The sequence below is a fragment of the Lactuca serriola genome, chromosome 4 (assembly GCF_051521515.1).
Source record: "Lactuca serriola cultivar US96UC23 chromosome 4, Lser_US96UC23_V15, whole genome shotgun sequence".
NCBI lineage: Eukaryota > Viridiplantae > Streptophyta > Magnoliopsida > Asterales > Asteraceae > Lactuca > Lactuca serriola.
The window spans coordinates 51,556,378-51,580,704 of NC_136411.1; the positions used below are offsets into that span (position 1 = coordinate 51,556,378).

A 24,327-nucleotide genomic window follows, 5' to 3' on the forward strand; every position below is an offset into this window, starting at 1 on the left:
CGGCAAGTGGCGGTGGTCCGACAAGTAAAGGTGTCGGCCAACAATGAAGAAAGAGATGTTCATCGGAGATGGGGAAGAGAGTTAAGGGTGGGTGGGTTAGTAGGAGGTGGGGTGGGGTAGGTGTGATATTTCATTTTTTTAATTAAAATAATAAGAAAATAATTAAAAGAAATTAGAAAGGAAGTAATGAAGTATGTCATTTCATGTAGGGTATGGACCAAAGCCACACAAAAATAACAACTATAGAGACCAAAATCACTAAAAAGATCCAAAACCGGACCAATGGTGTACTAATATTTCGTTTTGGACAAAAAAAACATATAAATTTACCAACCACAGGGACCATTTTTATAATTTTGACAAGTAAAAAATAAATTGTTTACAGGTAACATGTGTTGAGTTTCTAAACAATATATGTAGAGTGTTAAGAATAAGTAAATATCAAAGATGTTACAATTAAATATATACATAAAACATAATTTTAGTTGGTTAAATATTTCATATTATTTGTATTCGATACGTTTGGTTTCCTTGCATTGGATGCGATACAACTTCTTAATAGAGTAGAACGAATCATTAGAATGAATCATGCATAACAATGTTATATCCCTAGATCTATAGATGTAGTATTCAAAAGAATTAACTTTACCATACAAATAAACTTAGCGTCACAATTTATTATCCGTTTGCCTTCTTGTTATACAATAATAATTAAGTTTTATTAATATTTTACAAATTCCAGATTACATAGAGACGTAGAGTCTGTAACTTTTTATATATCATTTTTCATATTCAAGTTCTGATGATTGTATATATGTTTCATTTTTATTTTTTATCGTTTTGAAATTAAGATATACACATCTACGTAAGTAAAAAAGTAAAAATCCTTGATGCTTCTCGATTCTCATTCAGTATTATTATCACAGAGTCTGGGCTCCTAGTTATGGATTCTCGGGCCCAATAAGATGCACAAATTAGGGTTCTATCATAACAATTCCCACTGATCGTCATGTTTTTCAGCCATAATTGTGCTAAATCATATTGTACAATTTCTTGATTTTCGATTATATTGTAAATTTTTTAAATACTATATTTTTTCTTTTTTGTATAATTGCAAAAGTTTCCATTTTCTTCCAGATTGCGATCATCTATTTTCATCATTTGCCCAAATTTCCAATTGCAGTTTAAAACCCTTTACTTCAATTTTGCAGATAAAAAACCCCCAGAAATTCGCAACGTTAATCTCTCTTTCTCTCTCTATATCCGATTTTACCAACACACAGAAAACCCTCAAAATTGGCGCTCTCACCAAACACACACTCTATCTATTTCTTCGATTAATGATTCTTACTGATAATTCCAAGCGACATCGTAAATTTTATCCTATATATTTGTTTGAAATTTCTCGTTGATTTCCAGATTGATTGGCATCGAATATAACCCTTTTTTCGTGTTAGGGTTTTGTTGACAATCCTCTTACCGATCTTTATGATCGGATTTTCTATGTATCATTTGAGCTTCCCGACTAGTTTCTCTTCGTAGGGGTCCCTTTTTAGGGTTTGTGGAGAGACGAATCCTTGTTGCTTTTGACAAAAAATTTCTGCCATTCATTTCAAATCAAAGTTCCCACCTTCAGTGTATTATCTCTTTAGGGTTACTCATACACTTTTAGTGCTTATATGTGCATATGCAATTACATGTTTTTGTGATTTGAAAACTACGTTAGGTTTTGCAATCAAACCTCTTGAAAAATTTGGGGGACATTAACAAGTTTTGAACTTCGACTTGGGGGATTGAATCGCCTGGAATTTTGGGTAGCATAGAGTTATCTTGCATGGGCGACCATGAGGAATGGTCACAGCCCCGAGGCCCAAATGGGCTATTGCCCAATGCAGGTCCGTTGCTAGAGAGTTTAGATTCAGTTCGATGGTTGAAAGCTGAGGAAAGAACTGCAGAGCTTATTTCCTGCATTCAACCCAATCAGCCATCTGAAGAGCGAAGGAATGCTGTCGCTGATTATGTACAAAGACTTATTATGAAGTGCTTCCCCTGCCAGGTGCTTCTTCATCGTTTTCGTTTTCTTTCTTAATTACTGTGGTATCGTATTCCCTCTGATTACTTTCTGTGTTGCAGGTTTTTACTTTTGGGTCTGTACCCCTTAAAACGTATCTACCTGATGGAGATATTGACTTAACAGCCTTCAGTAACAGTGCAAATTTGAAAGACTCTTGGGCTAGTGAGGTTCGTGACATGTTGGAGATCGAGGAGAAAAATGAGAATGCAGAATTTCATGTGAAGGAGGTTCAATACATTCAAGCAGAAGTACGCTAATGCTACTTTTTTTTACCTTTAATCGCCATCAATCTTTTTCCTCTACTTTACAAGCTGATTTCTTTATGGTTTGTTTAACTACAGGTGAAGATTATAAAGTGCCTTGTTGAAAACATTGTGGTAGATATATCTTTTAATCAGCTTGGAGGATTGTGTACCCTTTGCTTTCTTGAGGAGGTTGACAATCTGATAAACCAGAACCATTTGTTTAAGAGGAGCATTATACTGATCAAAGCCTGGTGTTATTATGAGAGCCGCATACTTGGTGCTCACCATGGGCTCATATCAACTTATGCCCTTGAGACTTTGGTTCTTTACATATTCCATGTTTTCAACAATTCTTTTGCTGGACCTCTTGAGGTTGTTTAACATACAATTTACAAACATACCCTTTACAGATATGTATTTGGAACCTTTGTTTATGAATGCTCTCACTGCATTTTCAGGTACTTTACCGTTTTCTGGAGTTCTTTAGTAATTTCGACTGGGAAAACTTTTGTGTTAGCTTGTGGGGTCCTGTGCCAATAAGCTCACTTCCAGATGTGACTGGTAATAGTGTATGATGATGTTTCTAGCTTCTTCTCAATAATATAATTGACAGAATGACAGATTTAGTCAATGTTTGACTTTATGCTGACGTGGACGTATTCTTGTAAAATTGTAGCTGAGCCACCTCGTAAGGACAGTGGAGAATTGCTGTTGAACAAAGTATTTCTTGATGCTTGTAGCTCTGTGTATGCTGTTTTTCCTGGTGGTCAGGACAACCAAGGCCAAACTTTTGTTTCCAAACATTTTAATGTTATTGATCCATTGCGTGTTAGCAATAATCTTGGACGCAGTGTCAGTAAAGGTATTATTTATTTATTTATTTTATCATCTTAAACATTTATACATATACACAATGCTTCTTAGTGAATTATATCAACAATAAAACAGCTTGAACTTCTTGCCTTGTTGTATGATATATGTGATATCTTGCTTTCAGGTAATTTCTTCAGAATACGCAGTGCTTTTGCTTTTGGGGCTAAAAGGCTGGCAAGATTACTGGATTGCCCTCAGGAAAATCTAGTTGCTGAGGTAAATCAGTTTTTTACCAATACATGGGAACGACATGGCAGTGGCATTCGTCCTGATGCACCTGGTTGTTTGACTTCAGTATCTGAAAGTCAACCTCTCACTGATATTTCAAAGATCAATTCAACTGGAAAAAAATTAAAACAGTTTGTTGGGCGTGAGAGTGAGGGAGAAGACACCCGTTCCCGCAATTCATCTCGTCAGTCGGAAAGTGGAAAACCCCAAACTACCCCTGATGTGACTGCAGCTCCTCGTGCCCAAAAGGGTCATGGAAACTTAAACAGAGGACAGAAGAATTTGATATCTGGTCAACTGGTCAATGACATTCAAAGGTCTCCTTTTGCTAGAACAAGATCCAGTCCTGAATTAACAGATACATACAATGATGTTTCTTCTCAAGGTAGGGTTAACAGAGCACCCGAAAGTGCAAATCCCCAAACTGCCCCTGACACACAGGGGGTATCAATATCAAATAGTAGCTATCGTAACAGGAGGAAAAACATTGATGCTTCTGTTGATTTGAATAATGGTTCAAGTTTGTATCAACATGATTCAGGCTTGGGATTACCTTCCATGAGTGAACAAATGCATCAAGAAGAACAAGATCTTGTGAACATGATGGCATCTTCTGGACTTCATGGATTCAATGGTCAAGTTCATATGCCAATGAATCAATTACCATTTCCATTCTCCCCATCTTTTCTAGCAGGAATGGGATACGCACAAAGGAATTTCACAAACTTTCCAATGATTGATCCTGCATATGCGGGAATGCAGTTTCCCCATGGCCTCGTCTCACCTCAATTAAACCATTTCTTTTCCGGAATCGGAATGACGAATTCCGAAGATCCAATGGAACCCGTGAATGATAGTTTTAACTCTCTGGAAATCAACTCTATCGATCATGAACATGATTCCTGGCAGGGACAAGATGGGAATTCTGAAATTGTTCCAATAGATGATAAGCGTCAGTCAACCTCATCAGGGTTAAGTTATGTTCCTCCGCCTCGGCGTGTAGGTGGATCCGGTGGGTTAACGAAAAGCCAACAGAAGTATAACAAAGAAAAACGTGGGCCCATGAGGGACAACAATGATCATTCACATTCACATTTACATTCGGATCATTTAGAGAATAGAGTAGTAAATGATGATGAAAGAACTACAAGTTCAAGATTCTCATCTGCTGCTCACAGTAATTCATTAAAAAGTAAAACTTCATCAGAAAGTTCATGGGATGAGAGTTCAACAGTCTCCAAAAAGGAAAAACGTGGGAAAAAGGTAATTGTCTCTGCTGAGTCATCGAGTGGATATGTAAAAGGGAAGACCATGTTTGAGTCCACGTCAGCATCAGCACACCAGTCCGAGGACGATGACATGGACTCTGAGGCGACAGATAGACCTCAGTCTGTGTCTTCTTCCATACATGCTCCAAGATACGAACTGGCTCAAACAAGTGGAAATGACTCAATCGTCCCTATAGCTCCAATGGTTCTAGGCCATAACAGACAAAGAATGATGGATAATTCCGGAGCAATGCCCTTGACATTTTACCCCACGGGTCCACCCGTTCCCTTCCTGACAATGCTTCCATTCTACAATGTCCCATCACAACCCAGCCCATCTGATCCATCCACCAGTCATTTCAGTGATGATGTCAGCATTGAGAATGGTGACATCATCCACAACCAATCAGAGGAATTCAATCCGGATGCTTTGAGAGGAGCAGCTCCTGGTGAAACACCATCTGATATCCTCAACAGTGACTTTGCCAGCCATTGGCAGAATCTACAATTCGGTCGGTATTGTCAAAGTCCACGTCAGCATGGGCCCACCGTATACCCTTCTCCTGTCATGGTCCCACCGGTCTACTTACAGGGGCGGGTCCCATGGGACGGCCCGGGAAGACCGTTACCAAATATGAATATAGTGACTCAGCTCATGAACTACGGGCCCCGCCTTGTCCCGGTTGCAGCACCACCACCAGTTCAATCCGTTTCCAGACCGCCAAATGTTTACCAACAACGTGAAGATCTTCCAAGATACCGTAGCGGGACCGGGACTTATCTTCCAAATCCTGTAAGAAATATTTCCAGTTTTACCCTTCTTTTTTTATTCTTTATTTTGCTAGTTTTCTGAGAAGTTTGTATTTTTTTTCACAGAAGGTTTCTGTAAGGGAGAGACATAATTCAGGGTCAAGAAGAGGGAACTACAACCATGATAGAAGTGAGAATCACAATGAAGGTAGCTGGAATGGGAATTCAAAATCAAGAGGCTCAAACCGGAATCATAATCGTAACCAAATGGATAAATCAAACTCGTTTAGGGCAGAAAGGACTGTGAATTCATCATATAGACATGATTCATTTGCTACATATCAGACCCAAAATGGTCCTTTACATGGGAATTCAAGTCATGGGATTGGGATGTATCAAAACCCATCATCTGCAAATGGGTCAAATGCTCCTTCAATGGTGATGGTGTATCCGTATGACAATAATAATACGGGTTATGGTTCACATAGTGAACAGCTTGAATTTGGGTCGATAGGTCCGGTTGGGTTTTCTGGTGTGAATGAGCAGCAATCACAGCCACAGATAAATGAGGGAGGTCGTGAAAGAAGAGGGGCATTTGAGGAAAATCGATTATATGGAGCTTCTCTACAACAACAACAAAGGTCTTCACCCGATCGGCCTTCATCGCCACATCATCAAAGGTAAAAACTATTTTGCTTTTAAGTTAATTTTGACTTTTTCAGTAATCTCATAACATCTTTTGAAAGAATGGCATAAATGATATTTACCATCATCTTTCATCTTCCTTTTTAATTTCCATTCAAATCGTTGTCACAATAAACATTTCATGGTCCCTAACAGTCACAAGTGAATCCATTATACATTCAAGGTCCACTTTACATGAAATAGCCTCTTGCTTCAGTCGCCTAAAGGAAAATACTCAACTGTTTACTTAAGGAATCTTATGGATCTAAATCAGTACCCATCAATTTATTTACAAGAACCATAATTAGCAAATATATTTATTTTTTAACAGGAGGATTTGATTCTGTTCATCTGCCCACTTCACTTGCCATTTGCCAAAGGTGATCATCTGGGGCTTTACAAAACAAAATTCAGTAATTCACAATATCATCACACACACAGAAAGTCTCCTTGGTCAAAGGTAACAAGCAGACTGCCATAATGGGGCTTGTGTGTAAACTGCCAAAGTTGGGGAGGGGGTTGTGGTGGTGGTATGTTGCTGGGAAGATTTCATTTTTCTATTTTTAATTTCTGTACTTTTTTAATTTTGCATCATTGCCTTGTAGGGGTTGATGATGATTATGTACTTTTATTTCCGTATACAACTCTTTTTCTTGAGATGTAGAATATTTTTAGGGTATCCATAAACCCTGGTATACGTTTTGTTGCTGGGGTTTGACTGATGATGATGATGATATTGGTTAGGGTTTGTAGTAACACAAGTTTGTACTAACTTCCTTTCTTGTGACAATGTTCAAGTGTATCATTTATAATAGAAGAATCAAATGAAGAAGTCGTAGTTTAGTTTTGAATACTTGTTTTGTTGATTGTTTTAGTGTTATATAATTATTAAGTCACTAATCTCTTCTTACATACATATTTCATCTTGTAATTATTAGTTGGAAGATAATTATCGTTGAAAATCTAATTTTATATAAATCAAACTATTGACTTTATTTCTATAAACTTTGTAATTTACTAATACAAACAATACACCCACAAAAATCAGTATGTTATAACAATCATCAATCAACCATTAACAAGCTCATTTCTTCCTAATAAAAAGATGGAACACTTTTCATCAATCAACTCAATACAAAAGATTGTTTGTAAAATTGATAAGCATTAACAAAATTTGTCAAAATTTTACTTAGACCTCAATCCTGGAACATTCTTGAGCCCCATTTTACCAAGAACAAGTCTTGGAATTGCAGGTGGATTATCAAGCCCCATGCTTCTACTAAACTCATTAGCAAGCTCTACTAGCCTATATTTATCCTTCCCAATCGTCTTATTTGAATTATAATACCCAAGCCATGCCTGATATGCAGATTCTTTGTTCTTCATTTCCACATTAGACAACGCCTTCTCCACCTGTAACAAATTTCCAACTCACCAAAGTCAACCTTTGAATTACTTCCACAAAAGTCAAAATTAAAGATATAAAACACTCACCTTTTTCTTTGTATCCGGATCCACTAAAGGTAAAGCAGCTTTTGAAATTGGCAAATCTTTAAGAGTAGACAAAAAGAACTCTTCCCATGGTGCCAACATTATTATCCCTTCACCTTCTTTCCCTTTACGCCCTGTTCTTCCAAGCCTATGAATGTACTGAGCTTTATCAGCTGGAACCCCAACCTATAAAAAGATTCAACACTTTTTGTATTAATTAATTCCCAAAATCACATGTCATTTTTAGTATAATTTTGACTAAACTTATACCTGAATGACAAGTGTGACATCTGGATAATCGACCCCACGTGCTGACACATCAGATGTTACTAGAATAAGACCCTTTGATCTCCTAAACTCATCTGAAATTCGAGTCCTATAACTTTGTGGCTTTCTTGAATGAATTTCTCTCACATTTAACTTCAGCTCACCAAGTAAGTCTGCAACAAGTTTTGTAAACATTGCAGTCGTGCAAAACACAAGAACCTGAATTTAAATATATTATAAACTTTAACATCATACACTTGAAAACATGTGTAAATAAGAAAAATGGACAACTTTTCTTTATTTTCACAAGATCCAAGAAATCAGACCTTATAGTCAGAATCATCTGCAATATGATCTTTTAGGAGAGTGTACAGTATCGAAAATTGCTTATCCAGTGGAGCAATTAAATGTTTTTGTTGGACCTAAAAACAATAAAGATAAATGTCATTGAGTTCAATGGATTTAAGAAAAGAAAATTAATATTTAATATTTACTAGATCATAATATATATTATATACCTGTGTATGGGTCTCTTCACTACCTTCCTGGACAGTGTTGATGTATTCATGGTCTCTTTTTAAAGCAATATGGCAAATTTGGCGTACCTTTATGTCAAAAAGTAAACTTGAGAACTTTTTTCAAGAAAATAATTTTGTATGAAATTATTCAATTATAAAAACTAGATTAAGATTTATTAAAAAAAAAATACCTCAGGTGGGACAGTGGCTGAAAATAGAAGAGTTTGTCTTTGTTTTGGTGTAGCTGCTATGATTCTTTCAATATCTTTTCTAAATCCCATGTCCAATAAATGATCAGCTTCATCAAGAATTAAGACTTTGATGCTCATTAGTCTAGTGGCAAATCCTGCAGTATTCTCAATATGATCTTTCAGCCTGCCAGGTGTCGCTACAAGGATCTGAGAATATAAACATTTTTAATGAATAAAATTTAAAATGTTTATGACTTATGAGTTGTGAGAATTTGGGGTTTTGAAATTATGACCTGGCATGGGCTTGCTTGCATGCGTTTTTGTTCAAGACCAAGGCGGGTCCCACCAATGACAACTTGGACACCAATGGAAGGATGGTATTTTAGTAATTTCTTGGCTTCCATGGCAGCTTGACTTGCAAGCTCTCTTGTAGGGCATATGACAAGGACAAGAATTGGAGAACGCTTTTGATCACGGCTGACAGGTGGCGATTTTGCAACAACTTCGATTGATGGGAGCTGAAATTTAAAGTATTTTATAAAATCAAGATTTCTTTATAAACATGTTAAGATCACAAAAGTTATAAAAGAAGTTAAATTATAGTCTTACAAGAAATGCAACAGTTTTTCCAGTTCCTGTTCTAGCCTTAGCCAAAACATCCTTCCCTGAAAAGTTAAAAAAACTAATTAATTGAATTAATGAAGTATTTAAATTTCTTGAATTTTACATTATTTAAAAAAAATAAGAACCTTTAAGAATGACAGGAAGTGTTGCCTCCTGAACAACAGTCATCTTTTCATAGCCAGCATCCTTAATTGCTTTTAGAGATTGTGGTGAAACTGCACATTGATCAAACCTGTGGAGAATGTATGGAAGATCAATTACTTGATGATGAAAACAATTAGAAAATATATAAAATTAATCACATAAGTTCAGTATCATACAAAATCTAAGTACCTTGTTCCACTCAGATAGGATTCGCTTCCATCAGGTGAAGCTCTAGGAGAACTCGATGCAACATTTTTCACTGAATGTCCATTTCCTAATACCTCAACATCATCATCGAGGTCTTCATCTTCATCATCGTCATCATCTTCATCGCTGATCAATTCTCTGAACTTACTGGTAATGTTCTTATGTTCCTCTTCTTCATCATCTTCATCTTGATCAGACGACATCAAGTTTGCTTTACTCATGCTCTTACAACCTCTTACTACGCCACCTCCTCTTCCTCCTCTCCCCCTGCCATTGAAATTATCGTCTCTTCTTTTTGACACAAACCCATCATCCTCTTTTGTTTTATCACGAGAAAATCTATCATTTCTTCTGTCTACTTCACCACCAAATCGCCCTCGCCCTCTTGAACTACCAGAATCCCTCCCTCCTCTTCCATTTCCGAATCCATTCTCCCTTTTGGAGACGAACCCATCATCTCTCCTTCCAAATTCACCACCAGAACGCCCTTTTCCCCTCGAATCACCATTAAAAGAACCCCTACTTCCTCCTCGTCCCCTCTCTCTGTCTGAATCACCCTCTCGCTTTCTCTTAACAGTTGAGCCAGCACCACCTCCCCAATCGTTTTCACCATCGTCGCTTTCGCTATACAAACGAGATTTTTTAAATGAGTCGGACTTCAATTCACTAACCCAGTCACTAAGTTCAGCTTCATCTTCAATTAAGCTCTTAGCCGACCGATCTTCAGAGCCGTGTTTGGAAGCCCTTGTCGAAAACTGCAACTGGGATTGAGCTGTCGTTATCAGATTAGGGAGCCCTAATTTCTTAACTGGTGAGGACGATTGGTACTTCATTTTGTGAGGAAATACCCGAGTGAAAACCTCGTTTCCCTTTGATACTGATGGGTTTGATTTCATGATGAACCGGGTTACGAGGAATGAAGACGAGTTAAGGAGACGGAGGTGTGGCGGTGAAAAGAAGTTGAAGGGCATGCTACAGTAGAAATGGAAGCCAAGATTTTGCGGTGATAGGAGGTGTGGTGGTTTGTGAAGGAAGAGGAATGGGAGGGATGTAAGAACGAGAAAAATGGTGCCGGAGACTTTGTGTAAGCGGCGGAAACAGAGGGAAAATTTTGGAGGGTAGACCTAGAGAATAGGGTTTAGGCCCTCTTCTGAGAAAAGGGTTTAAGGTCTTGACGATGATAATAAACGGAAAATGACCTAAAAGGTAAAATTGTTTTGGATGTATACACCTTTAATATATTTTTTTTCTTATAAAATATAAGTAAATTGAGTAATCTAACCTTATAAACAATTTTTTTATAAAAAATAACCAACAATTTTTTTTTAATGAAAATGACTACTTGATCTGTAATACCATATTCCGGAGCACGATGTTTTGTTCCAGATGTATGCTCCGGAATACGATATTCCGGAGTATTTATGATATTGTTTCGGAGTGGTTGTCGGTTGGTGGGGATAAGGTGCAGAATCTAACGTCCGGAACGGCTGTACATTCCGGAGTGGCGTTCCGGAGAGATATATTTAGGGTTTTGCTATGTTTTTCTTCCAAATACGCAATACAATTGTGTTTTTAATACATTTGTGTGTTCGAAACTTTCCAAAAACATTCTGAAATGAGTACGTATACGGGATTTTTCCGAGTTCCAATTTCTAGTGGAGAGCAATGACAAAGTATCGACGGATATATGCAATATATTGCACCGGATTACACATGCTTTGGTGTAGATATAACCAATGATATCAACTTCGTTGGGTTAGTTACGGATTACACATGCTTCCAAGTCCAGGTTACATACAAATCAAATTCGTCTATCTTTTCAACGTCCTAGATCAAATATAGTTATGTAGATTCTTGATGATAGCGATGTTAAATATTTTCTTAGTTTTGTTACTACTATGTCTTCCAACACAGTATAATTGTTTATTGTTAATAATGTTATAAATAGTGGTACTAATCGATTTTCCAAGGAAAATCATTATGGAAATGGTTCTTCCGGTGTTGGAAGTAACCAAATTTGTAGCTTATTACATATGACAACCAACCATGTTCCTTCTTACAAGGACCCTATACATGGGGGTGATTATAGGTCTAAAGTTAAGGTTGTTGTTCAGGATGACCTTACTATTGATGGACAATTCAATATAATTTTTTGTCAGATTCCGAATAAATAGTCACGTATATTACTTAATGAATAAAAAGTAACATTTGCATAATATTTGTGTACAATTCAATATAAATTTGTATCTATGATCCAACATCCAAACGTCGTACAACCCAACGTTTCCATTGTTGGTTGGGGGTGTGACAGCCACTAACTACTGATACTCTAACAAACATACCACTACTACTATGTACTGACATACATGGATATATAATGTAGCACATAGTATATTGTCACGGCTAACAAAATTAGGGACAAGATTGTATTCATGTACTAACAATTCCTCTATGTAACCTTGTTGCATTAGATTATTGAATTTCAAAAATAACAATGTTATATGAATGCATATGTGCATACACTAAGAATCAAGTTGTAATATCCCCTTACAAGCCCTAGTTTGATCTAATAGCTAAACACAAGTCAATTTTTGGGCTTGTGCTTAAACGTTCTCGGCCCAAGTAAACCCTAGGCCAAAAACCATTTTTCCTTTGGACCTTATTGAAACTAAAAACCTTCTTATTGGGCCAAATTAAGCCCGAATGCACATACCCACTCAAAGGCCAAAAACTATTGGATTGGCCCAACCAAAGACCAAGAACCCTATTGGAAAGCCCATGAAGGCCGAAAACCTTATGAGGTTTCGGTTGGGCATGAGACAAAAAAAGAGTTTGCACAAATGGGGTGACACCTCATGCCTTTACATTACTTTACCCTTCATGCTTCCATGTCATGCATACAATTACCTTCCATGCCTCCATGCATGGCACCCTATTACCCATCATGCATCAAGGAAAGGTCCTACCCCTCCCCATTTAAGGGTTGCAGCCGAGAGGCCTTTTCCCTCTCACCATTTCCACATTTTCTCAAACATTCCCTAGAGTAAACTAAAGTTTCTTCAAAACCTTCATCTCCAAGTCGGATTTAGAGCCCTTTTGGTAAGTATATTCGACCTTTCTCTAGTAATTGACATAATCATAAGTGTTTTATGCATCTTTAAGCTAGAATCTCCATGTTTACACACTCATTTTTCGTTTAACCAATGGATATTTGCATCTACCAACTTGTTTATGGAATGATTTGTGCATATGATACCGAAAACCTCATGCATACACACATAAAAATCGTGATTTACAAGCTTGTTATAAGTTAAAATGAGTTTATCCATTAGACATTTGCATGTACTATGATCATATGTTGAATATGGAACAATTTCTTGTATAAAATGATGGATATCATTTGTTAATTACATAAAAATCGTGACATATATAATTATCAATACTTTTATTACACAAAAATCGAGCTTAAAAGTCGATATACCCAAAGATAACGAGAGCACATGTTTATACAAGTCTAAATATGCATGATCTTTGGATAACTACATGGCTTACTTTTATATATATTAAAAGTTGAGATAAATAAACAAATGTTGTGGACATCATATGGTTTTATAAAACTCGTGACCCAACAAAGTTGACCAAATTAAATTATTTTGGTGTTACAAATTTTTAACCGGTAAAACATGAAAAATGTAACTACAAATTCTCGGAAATTTTTACTAAAAATGAACTTTTTCTAGTAAAAATGGTCGTAGTTATTGTCGTCACTATTTTGATGGGGTTAAACACAATTATGCTATTTTTTCCAACATATATTACTACCAAACATATTCACTATTGACTATTTATATAAAGTTATTATAAATAGTTTACACAAAATGGTATACAAAACCAATTGATGACAGTGTAGTCCGCGTGTCATAAGACACATGTTATAAAACATATGTCATGGAACTCATAAAACGCATGTCATAAAATAACTGTTATAAATTTTCAAAGAGTGAAATTATTTCGTTATACAATAAAAGGGAGTCGTAGTTCGCATATATCCGTTAATGCTCTAGTGAGACATCCACTTCACCGTACCTACTTAGCGTACATTTTAAGTCCTGCATTATAATCAAAGTCTCCTGGAGGGAGAGCGAGATAGTTGTGTATATATCTATATGGGTGAGCTGTTCGCTACAGCTAAACGGGCTAGTTTAGGGTGACAAATATCTTACCGATTCCCACGCCTGAAGAACGCCGTACAGGCATAACAGTCACATTAACATGGTTATAATAACTCACTTAGGGATTAATAATACTATCTAGGTTCACTGGTTTTATTAACAATACTATCTAGGTTTACGGGAAGCTTACATTTTCGGTCTTAGACTCTTAGGGTTTTTCTTGGAACATACATACACTATCATTTTACAAGGAAAGATACAAGAGTCATACATATATTTTTTTTCTTAGTTTTGGATATAAGACTAACAACATAGTTTATAGAAAATATAGGATTTTCTGAAAGTATACAAAAATCATTTTAAACAGTTATAAATCCATTTTTATACAAAAATGCTTATGAACTCACCAACTTTTTAGTTGACGCTTTTCAAAATGACTTGTATTCTCAGGGAACTAGTAACAGGTAATCAACTCTGTTTTGAGATCAAGTGATGCAGCATTATGGAATTTTACTTTTTGTCAAATTTGTGTAACACATGAACAAATACAATATGTAAACTTTGTAAGTTTGTATCCTCAATGTATGCCGCTTGGGTTGCTATGTTTCATTTATATTCAACTGTTATGATACTATACAATAACGTCATCTGCACCCGGACATTTCCACCGTCATGGTTCAGGGGTGTGACAGATTGGTATCAGAGCATTGTTTATAGTGAACTAGTATATCTAATCAACATACAAGATATACAACTATAAATACAATGGGACTAAAACACTCCGACTAAAAGTATACTTTAAAAATATATGTATTTTATAAAAAAATGTATATACATACATGCATATTAGAAAATATGTTATAATAAGAAGTATAAAAGAGTTGGACATCGCGGTTAAACTTAGACAATTATGTAATCATATCTAGGGTAAATATAGTCTGATCAACTATATTTATTCGAGATATGACCAACATGTGTCTAGAAGTGGTCGAGGTGGACAACAAATCTAAAACTTACCAACTTTAAACCAAAAGGGTCTAAGAACAAAACATAAAGACATAAAATACTATAAGAGTATTGAGTAAATTACTGAAATCGTCCCTGTGGTTTGGTCAAAAGTGCACGTTTAGTCCCTCATATCTAGCTACTGACTATGGTACACAATTGTCATTGTTCACACATCATATGTGGATTGGTGGATTTCTCATAGTTGGTGCTGCTGCGCATGCAGCCATTTTTAGCGCTTTAGTTTGTTTGATTGCTCATTAGTTTCGTTTTCAGTAAGGGGCGGGAAGAAGCGAGCCTAGAGTAGCAGCGCAGCCTCTTACTTTTTCAGGCCCCTTTTCTATTCTATTAGTAAAGCGCTAGCGCCCTTATAGAGTCAGGATATTCTGCTACCAATGAAACCGAAAGAAAGAAAAAAACCAACTTTTTTTTTGCACTCGGATCGTCCCTGTGGTTTGATTTTGTTGCGTTTTTCGTCCCTATGGTTTGGTAAAAATTGCATGTTTGGTCCCTAACTTATGTATGTAAGGGACGAAAAATGCAACAAAATCTAACCACAGGGACAGAAAAACACAACATAATCAAACCACAGGGACGATCCGAGTTTAAAAAAAAAAAGTTAGGGACCAAACGTGCAATTTTGACCAAACCACAGGGACGATTTCAGTAATTTACTCAAGAGTATTTTTAACATTTTATGAATCTTTCATATGTCCTCTTGTGTTTATATTCTCATACAGACGCAATGATGGATCGTGGAGGATCCTGAGGAGGATCCCGAGGAGGATCCTGGAGGGTGAGGAAGAAGTCGAAGAGGAAGTAGAGGAAGAGGAGGAGGAGGAGGAGGAGGAGGAGGAAGATGAGTCGGATGCAAAGTCCGAAGTCATCGATCCTCCTTACATGGCTAGGGTACCAGCACACCGATGACTTAATGTGGAGAAGTTTGATTTTGTGGAAGTAAGTCAAATGTTGACTTTGTTGATTTGGAAATTTGTTACAGGTGGAGAAGGCGTTCTCTAATGTGGAAATGAAGAATAAAGAATCTACATATGAGGACTGCCTTAGGTGCAAGTGATGTCTAGCCTAACTGGGTTGATGCACCGGGTTTTATATCCATGTGGAGCATAAGATTAGAAGTTCAATTCCCTTTAACTATCTCTTATGGTGCCACATGTGAGAAATTTTTTCTTGGGCTGAGTTTGCCCTCTAAAGGAGCTCGAACTCGAGGTGCTTGTTGAAATATAACAAATAGGCTTCTACTTAATTCGTTTGCCGATTCAAAAAAAAAACATGGCTTGGGTATTATAATTCAAATAGGGTAATTGGGAAGGATAAATATAGGCTAGTAGAGCTTGCAAATGAGTATAGCTCAAGCATGGGGCATAATAATCCACCTGCAATTCCTAGACTTTGTTCTTGGTAAAACGGGGCTCAAGAATGTTCCAGGATTGCGATCTAAGTGAAATTTTGAGTATATAAACTTTGCCATTTTATTGAAACAATCTTTTGATTGCGTGTTTTATTTCATGAACTTTGTAATCCACTATCTAATTTTGAAATCCCTCTTGCATATCGACTTTTGCTAATAACTACATTTTACGGCATATCTTCTAATAAACTCTACAGATTGTAACAAAAGTTGAAAGTTTATTATATACACTAAACGTTCAACAAAACAAGTATTCAAGGGTAAGCTACAACTTCTTCATTTGATTCTTCTATTATAAATGATACACTGAACATTGTCACATGAGGATGAAAAGAAGTTAGTACATACTTGTGTCTTTGTGGTACTACAAATGCTAACCAATATCATCATCATCATCATCAGTCAAAACCCCAGCAACACAACGTATACCAGGGTCATGGATAAGCCTAAAAATATTCTACATCTCAAGAAAGAGTTTTATACTGAAATAAAAGTACATATCATCATCAGCCCCTACAAGGCGATGATGCAAAATAAAAAAGTAAAGAAAACAAAATGGAAAAATAAAATCTTCCCAACAACATACCCCCCAACTTTGGCAGAGCTTACACACAAGCCCGTTATGGCAATCTACTTTTTTAGAATACTTGAAACGGTTTGTTACCTTTGACCATGAAGACTTTCTGTGTGTATTTTGTTCTTGTAAAGCCCCAAAATGGAATCTTGATGATCACCTTTGGCATATGGCAAGCAAGTTATGTGGCAGATGAACAGAATCAAACCCTCCTGTTATCATCAATACAAAACCTTTATATAAATAAATTGATGGTATAGATTTCGATCCATAAGATTCCATCATCAAAATAGTTGAGTAATTTCCTTGAAGAACTGAAGCCATTAATTTCCTTCCATTTTGTAAAGGGCATTTTAGACAGTTGACAAATAATCAAAGTATTTTCCTTCTACTCTCAAAGTTCATTATAAATGATAATGGGAAAATACTACTTCATGACCTAAATGAGACTACTGAAAAAAAAAATCAAGATTAACTTATAGCAAAATAAGTTACCTTTGATGATGTGGCGAGGAAGGCCGATCTGGTGAAGGCCGTTGTTGTTGTTGTAGAGAAGCCCCATATAAGCGATTTTCCTCAAATGCCCCTCTTCTTTCTCGACCTCCCTCATTTATCTGTGGCTGTGATTGCTGCTCATTCACACCAGAAAACCCAACCGGACCTATCGACCCAAATTCAAGCTGTTCACTATGTGAACCATAACCCGTATTATTATTGTCATACGAATACACCATCACCATTGAAGGAACACTTGACCCATTGGCAGATGGGTTTTGATACATCCCAATCCCATGACTTGAATTCCCATGTAAAGGACCATTTTGGGTCTGATATGTAGCAAATGAATCATGTCTATATGATGAATTCACAGTCCTTTCTGCCCTAAACGAGTTTGATTTATCCATTTGGTTACGATTATGATTCCGGTTTGAGCCTCTTGATTTTGAATTCCCATTCCAGCTACCTTCATTGTGATTCTCACTTCTATCATGGTTGTAGTTCCCTCTTCTTGACCCTGAATTATGTCTCTCCCTTACAGAAACCTTCTGTGAAAAAAAATACAAACTTCTCAGAAAACTAGCAAAATAAAGAATAAAAAAAGAAGGGTAAAACTGGAAATATTTCTTACAGGATTTGGAAGATAAGTCCCGGTCCCGCTACGGTATCTTGGAAGATCTTCACGTTGTTGGTAAACATTTGGCGGTCTGGAAACGGATTGAACTGGTGGTGGTGCTGCAACCGGGACAAGGCGGGGCCCGTAGTTCATGAGCTGAGTCACTATATTCATATTTGGTAACGGTCTTCCCGGGCCGTCCCATGGGACCCGCCCCTGTAAGTAGACCGGTGGGACCATGACAGGAGAAGGGTATACGGTGGGCCCATGCTGACGTGGACTTTGACAATACCGACCGAATTGTAGATTCTGCCAATGGCTGGCAAAGTCACTGTTGAGGATATCAGATGGTGTTTCACCAGGAGCTGCTCCTCTCAAAGCATCCGGATTGAATTCCTCTGATTGGTTGTGGATGATGTCACCATTCTCAATGCTGACATCATCACTGAAATGACTGGTGGATGGATCAGATGGGCTGGGTTGTGATGGGACATTGTAGAATGGAAGCATTGTCAGGAAGGGAACGGGTGGACCCGTGGGGTAAAATGTCAAGGGCATTGCTCCGGAATTATCCATCATTCTTTGTCTGTTATGGCCTAGAACCATTGGAGCTATAGGGACGATTGAGTCATTTCCACTTGTTTGAGCCAGTTCGTATCTTGGAGCATGTATGGAAGAAGACACAGACTGAGGTCTATCTGTCGCCTCAGAGTCCATGTCATCGTCCTCGGACTGGTGTGCTGATGCTGACGTGGACTCAAACATGGTCTTCCCTTTTACATATCCACTCGATGACTCAGCAGAGACAATTACCTTTTTCCCACGTTTTTCCTTTTTGGAGACTGTTGAACTCTCATCCCATGAACTTTCTGATGAAGTTTTACTTTTTAATGAATTACTGTGAGCAGCAGATGAGAATCTTGAACTTGTAGTTCTTTCATCATCATTTACTACTCTATTCTCTAAATGATCCGAATGTAAATGTGAATGTGAATGATCATTGTTGTCCCTCATGGGCCCACGTTTTTCTTTGTTATACTTCTGTTGGCTTTTCGTTAACCCACCGGATCCACCTACACGCCGAGGCGGAGGAACATAACTTAACCCTGATGAGGTTGACTGACGCTTATCATCTATTGGAACAATTTCAGAATTCCCATCTTGTCCCTGCCAGGAATCATGTTCATGATCGATAGAGTTGATTTCCAGAGAGTTAAAACTATCATTCACGGGTTCCATTGGATCTTCGGAATTCGTCATTCCGATTCCGGAAAAGAAATGGTTTAATTGAGGTGAGACGAGGCCATGGGGAAACTGCATTCCCGCATATGCAGGATCAATCATTGGAAAGTTTGTGAAATTCCTTTGTGCGTATCCCATTCCTGCTAGAAAAGATGGGGAGAATGGAAATGGTAATTGATTCATTGGCATATGAACTTGACCATTGAATCCATGAAGTCCAGAAGATGCCATCATGTTCACAAGATCTTGTTCTTCTTGATGCATTTGTTCACTCATGGAAGGTAATCCCAAGCCTGAATCATGTTGATACAAACTTGAACCATTATTCAAATCAACAGAAGCATCAATGTTTTTCCTCCTGTTACGATAGCTACTATTTGATATTGATACCCCCTGTGTGTCAGGGGCAGTTTGGGGATTTGCACTTTCGGGTGCTCTGTTAACCCTACCTTGAGAAGAAACATCATTGTATGTATCTGTTAATTCAGGACTGGATCTTGTTCTAGCAAAAGGAGACCTTTGAATGTCATTGACCAGTTGACCAGATATCAAATTCTTCTGTCCTCTGTTTAAGTTTCCATGACCCTTTTGGGCACGAGGAGCTGCAGTCACATCAGGGGTAGTTTGGGGTTTTCCACTTTCCGACTGACGAGATGAATTGCGGGAACGGGTGTCTTCTCCCTCACTCTCACGCCCAACAAACTGTTTTAATTTTTTTCCAGTTGAATTGATCTTTGAAATATCAGTGAGAGGTTGACTTTCAGATACTGAAGTCAAACAACCAGGTGCATCAGGACGAATGCCACTGCCATGTCGTTCCCATGTATTGGTAAAAAACTGATTTACCTCAGCAACTAGATTTTCCTGAGGGCAATCCAGTAATCTTGCCAGCCTTTTAGCCCCAAAAGCAAAAGCACTGCGTATTCTGAAGAAATTACCTGAAAGCAAGATATCACATATATCATACAACAAGGCAAGAAGTTCAAGCTGTTTTATTGTTGATATAATTCACTAAGAAGCATTGTGTATATGTATAAATGTTTAAGATGATAAAATAAATAAATAAATAATACCTTTACTGACACTGCGTCCAAGATTATTGCTAACACGCAATGGATCAATAACATTAAAATGTTTGGAAACAAAAGTTTGGCCTTGGTTGTCCTGACCACCAGGAAAAACAGCATACACAGAGCTACAAGCATCAAGAAATACTTTGTTCAACAGCAATTCTCCACTGTCCTTACGAGGTGGCTCAGCTACAATTTTACAAGAATACGTCCACGTCAGCATAAAGTCAAACATTGACTAAATCTGTCATTCTGTCAATTATATTATTGAGAAGAAGCTAGAAACATCATCATACACTATTACCAGTCACATCTGGAAGTGAGCTTATTGGCACAGGACCCCACAAGCTAACACAAAAGTTTTCCCAGTCGAAATTACTAAAGAACTCCAGAAAACGGTAAAGTACCTGAAAATGCAGTGAGAGCATTCATAAACAAAGGTTCCAAATACATATCTGTAAAGGGTATGTTTGTAAATTGTATGTTAAACAACCTCAAGAGGTCCAGCAAAAGAATTGTTGAAAACATGGAATATGTAAAGAACCAAAGTCTCAAGGGCATAAGTTGATATGAGCCCATGGTGAGCACCAAGTATGCGGCTCTCATAATAACACCAGGCTTTGATCAGTATAATGCTCCTCTTAAACAAATGGTTCTGGTTTATCAGATTGTCAACCTCCTCAAGAAAGCAAAGGGTACACAATCCTCCAAGCTGATTAAAAGATATATCTACCACAATGTTTTCAACAAGGCACTTTATAATCTTCACCTGTAGTTAAACAAACCATAAAGAAATCAGCTTGTAAAGTAGAGGAAAAAGATTGATGGCGATTAAAGGTAAAAAAAAGTAGCATTAGCGTACTTCTGCTTGAATGTATTGAACCTCCTTCACATGAAATTCTGCATTCTCATTTTTCTCCTCGATCTCCAACATGTCACGAACCTCACTAGCCCAAGAGTCTTTCAAATTTGCACTGTTACTGAAGGCTGTTAAGTCAATATCTCCATCAGGTAGATACGTTTTAAGGGGTACAGACCCAAAAGTAAAAACCTGCAACACAGAAAGTAATCAGAGGGAATACGATACCACAGTAATTAAGAAAGAAAACGAAAACGATGAAGAAGCACCTGGCAGGGGAAGCACTTCATAATAAGTCTTTGTACATAATCAGCGACAGCATTCCTTCGTTCTTCAGATGGCTGATTGGGTTGAATGCAGGAAATAAGTTCTGCAGTTCTTTCCTCAGCTTTCAACCATCGAACTGAATCTAAACTCTCTAGCAACGGACCTGCATTGGGCAATAGCCCATTTGGCGATAGGCCGCCTCGGGGCTGTGACCATTCCTCATGGTCGCCCATGCAAGATAACTCTATGCTACCCAAAATTCCAGGCGATTCAATCCCCTAAGTCAAAGCTCAAAACTTGTTGATCTCCCCCAAATTTTCAAAAGGTTTGATTGCAAAACGTAACGTAGTTTTCAAATCACAAAAACATGTAATTGCATATGAACATATAAGCACTAAAAGTGTATGAGCAACCCTAAAGAGATGATACACTGAAGGTGGGAACTTTGATTTGAAATGAATGGCAGAAAAATTTGTCAAAAGTAACAAGGATTCCTTTCTCCACCACAAACCCTAAAAAGGGACCCCTTACGAAGAGAAACTACTCGGGAAGCTCAAATAATACGTAGAAAATCCGATCATAAAGATCGGTAAGAGGATTGTCAACAAAACCCTAACACGAAAAAAGGGTTATATTCGATGACAATCAATCTGGAAATCAACGAGAAATTTCAAACAAATATATAGGATAAAATTTACGATGTCGCTTGGAATTATCAGTAAGAATCATTAATCGAAGAAATAGATAGAGTGTGTGTGTTTGGTGAGAGCGCCAATTTTGAGGGTTTTCTGTGTGTTGGTAAAATCGGATATATAGAAAGAGAGAGATTAACGTTGCGAATTTCTGGGGTTTTTTTATCTGCAAAATTGAAGTAAAGGGTTTTAAACTGCAATTGGAAATTTGGGCAAATGATGAAAATTGATGATCGCAATCTGGGAGAAAATGGAAACTTTTGCAATTATACACAAAAGAAAAAAAAATAAAAAAAATAAAAATAAAAAAAAAAAATATATATATATATATATATATATATATATATATATATATATATATATATATATTTAAAAAAAAAGTTACAATATAATCGAAAATCAAGAAATTGTACTATATGATTTAGCACAATTATGGCTGAAAAACATGACGATTAATCGCGTGGGAATTGTTATGATAGAATAGAACCCTAATTTGTGCATCCTATTGGGCCCAAGAATCCATAACTCGGAGCCCAGACTGTGTGATGATAATACTGAACGAGAATTGAGAAAGCATTAAGGATTTTTACTTTTTTACTTACGTATATGTATATATCTTCATTTCGAAACGATAAAAATGCAAAATGAAACATATATACAATCATAACATGAAAACTTGCAACTTGTATGTCAAAAATGAAATATTTAACCAACTAATAATATGTTTCATTATATATGAAAATAAATAAATAAATTGAGGTATACCCTTATGAACACATAAGGTGCATTTTGTGCATTTCAGATTTTAGCCACCACAAAATATGTGTTTCTGCTTTTTGCCATAATATTTTGTGAGGTTGTCAGTTTTGGTCCTTAGAATGAAACCACCGACTTTCTCCACTGATAGTCTTCTTCCACAAAAGACGTTTACATATGTGCACCGCCTCATATTGCTTTCATTGTTCTTTTATTTCTCTTTCCCATCCGACTACGCATCAACATAGTTAAATCGATACTATTCTATTTCATGGATTCCCCTGAAAAACATCGGCACTTTTCCCTCCTTTGTTTCTTTTTCATTCAACTTTTAATTTCTAAAAATAAATAAATAAATAATAATAATCTTAGCCACCACCTATAATCTTCACCACGAGTAAGCCACCACTCACCATCATCATCTCCATCGCATTGTTCAATCAACCATGTTCGCTCTGCCTCCCAAAATTGGTTCCCTTTTCTGTGCACTCGCTTGAATTGAACCAATACCAAACCTTCCCATCTTCCATCAACCACCACCTCCAAGAACATCTCTTCTACACCTTCTAAACTATCATCTGAAACATTTATTTTACTTTTTTTTCAAACACCGATACATTGATATGGTTCACAAGTTCATATGTTCTTTGACAGAGTCACAGCTTCACAGGTTTGAATTATATATTTGTTGACTAATCGATTTTCTAGTTTTAGTTTTTAATGGTGTTAGTTTTTTGACTTATTTCTTATGTGCAGAGGGTTCCCTACGTTTTAGGTGTGGGTGTACTTTCTGATACATGATGTTTATTCCTCAACTTGATCGTTTACATGTTCCGAGGTTCCTTCCATATTAACCGGTTCCTCGAATTTGCGTCTACTCCGGTTTCTCGACTACTTGGTATGCTTTTTTACTCCTTTTCTGCCTTCGATTGTTTGGTTTTTGATTCTTACTGTTGTGTTTAAGGTTTTCATGCTTGTGTTGTAACGACCCGAATTTTCCCACTTTGCCATTGATGTTAGTTTCATTATATTTTCATGTTAAGTTATTTTTCTATTGATTTAACTTTTAGGGGCTTGAGTGTGAGAAATGGTCACTTGATCATGCATACATGTTATATAGTCATTTCTACACACTTTGATGGCCTAACATGAAAATTTGGCATGTATTTGTTCTCCACTTAACCCTAATCCAAGATTTATCAACCATTTGCAACCAACAAACCCAATTCTAAGCCTTCGCCTTGTTGAGGGAATGTTCTAGGATTCTTGCATTTGGTTGTGAGTTTAAGTGAAGAAGGAAGGTGAATCATTGGTGTATTTGGTGGACTCTTGGTGGGACTCTTGAAGCTTCTCCTTTAGCATCATCTTGGTGATTCATATATAGATTTCCAGAAGGTAAAGACATCTACCTTTGATTCGTTATGTTGCCATACAAACCACACATAAGAAAGAACCTTGAATAATGCAAAATTCTTGGTTTTGGTGTGCTAGTTGGTCCCATTCTTGTCCCTATCAGTCTAGTCACTTAGAAATGGTATTTAGGGGTTAAGATCACCACAATAGAGGTTTTGATCAGACCCAAA

General features: G+C 37.0%; 3 protein-coding genes across 3 annotated transcripts; 1 reads left to right on the forward strand and 2 right to left on the reverse strand.

Moving 5' to 3' along the window:
- The first annotated feature begins 1,102 nt into the window (after nt 1–1,102).
- LOC145101564 (uncharacterized) lies at nt 1,103–6,973 on the forward strand. The gene is made up of 8 exons (XM_079038775.1): nt 1,103–2,056; nt 2,134–2,322; nt 2,416–2,691; nt 2,778–2,880; nt 2,996–3,181; nt 3,317–5,481; nt 5,565–6,118; nt 6,454–6,973. Exons 1-8 carry the CDS (start codon nt 1,835–1,837, stop codon nt 6,461–6,463), a joined length of 3,705 nt encoding a protein of 1,234 aa, XP_078894901.1. The 5' UTR covers nt 1,103–1,834; the 3' UTR covers nt 6,464–6,973.
- Nucleotides 6,974–7,209: 236 nt separating this feature from the next.
- On the reverse strand, nt 7,210–10,751 carry LOC145101565 (DEAD-box ATP-dependent RNA helicase 31-like). The gene is made up of 10 exons (XM_079038776.1): nt 9,547–10,751; nt 9,339–9,445; nt 9,199–9,254; nt 8,883–9,107; nt 8,590–8,796; nt 8,399–8,485; nt 8,207–8,302; nt 7,884–8,099; nt 7,617–7,799; nt 7,210–7,535 (listed from the first exon to the last, which is right to left on the reverse strand). The coding sequence occupies exons 1-10, from the start codon at nt 10,533–10,535 to the stop codon at nt 7,308–7,310; spliced, it is 2,394 nt and encodes a 797-aa protein (XP_078894902.1). The 5' UTR covers nt 10,536–10,751; the 3' UTR covers nt 7,210–7,307.
- A 5,672-nt stretch (nt 10,752–16,423) lies between these two features.
- On the reverse strand, nt 16,424–22,238 carry LOC145101566 (uncharacterized). Its single transcript, XM_079038777.1, has 8 exons — nt 21,299–22,238; nt 21,033–21,221; nt 20,664–20,939; nt 20,475–20,577; nt 20,174–20,359; nt 17,874–20,038; nt 17,240–17,790; nt 16,424–16,956 (listed from the first exon to the last, which is right to left on the reverse strand). The coding sequence occupies exons 1-8, from the start codon at nt 21,527–21,529 to the stop codon at nt 16,947–16,949; spliced, it is 3,711 nt and encodes a 1,236-aa protein (XP_078894903.1). The 5' UTR covers nt 21,530–22,238; the 3' UTR covers nt 16,424–16,946.
- Between the last annotated feature and the right edge of the window lie 2,089 nt (nt 22,239–24,327).

Coding starts and splice junctions, on each gene's coding strand:
- LOC145101564 (XM_079038775.1), top strand. CDS start 1,835: ATGGGCGACCATGAGGAATGGTCACAGCCCCGAGGCCCAAATGGGCTA. Junction 2,323..2,415: donor TTCAATACATTCAAGCAGAA/GTACGCTAATGC, acceptor GTTTAACTACAG/GTGAAGATTATAAAGTGCCT. Junction 3,182..3,316: donor TGGACGCAGTGTCAGTAAAG/GTATTATTTATT, acceptor TCTTGCTTTCAG/GTAATTTCTTCAGAATACGC.
- LOC145101565 (XM_079038776.1), bottom strand. CDS start 10,535: ATGCCCTTCAACTTCTTTTCACCGCCACACCTCCGTCTCCTTAACTCG. Junction 8,100..8,206: donor CAGATGATTCTGACTATAAG/GTCTGATTTCTT, acceptor ATTTAAATTCAG/GTTCTTGTGTTTTGCACGAC. Junction 7,536..7,616: donor ATCCGGATACAAAGAAAAAG/GTGAGTGTTTTA, acceptor AATTTGTTACAG/GTGGAGAAGGCGTTGTCTAA.
- LOC145101566 (XM_079038777.1), bottom strand. CDS start 21,529: ATGGGCGACCATGAGGAATGGTCACAGCCCCGAGGCGGCCTATCGCCA. Junction 20,039..20,173: donor TGGACGCAGTGTCAGTAAAG/GTATTATTTATT, acceptor TCTTGCTTTCAG/GTAATTTCTTCAGAATACGC. Junction 17,791..17,873: donor GGACTTATCTTCCAAATCCT/GTAAGAAATATT, acceptor TTTTTTTCACAG/AAGGTTTCTGTAAGGGAGAG.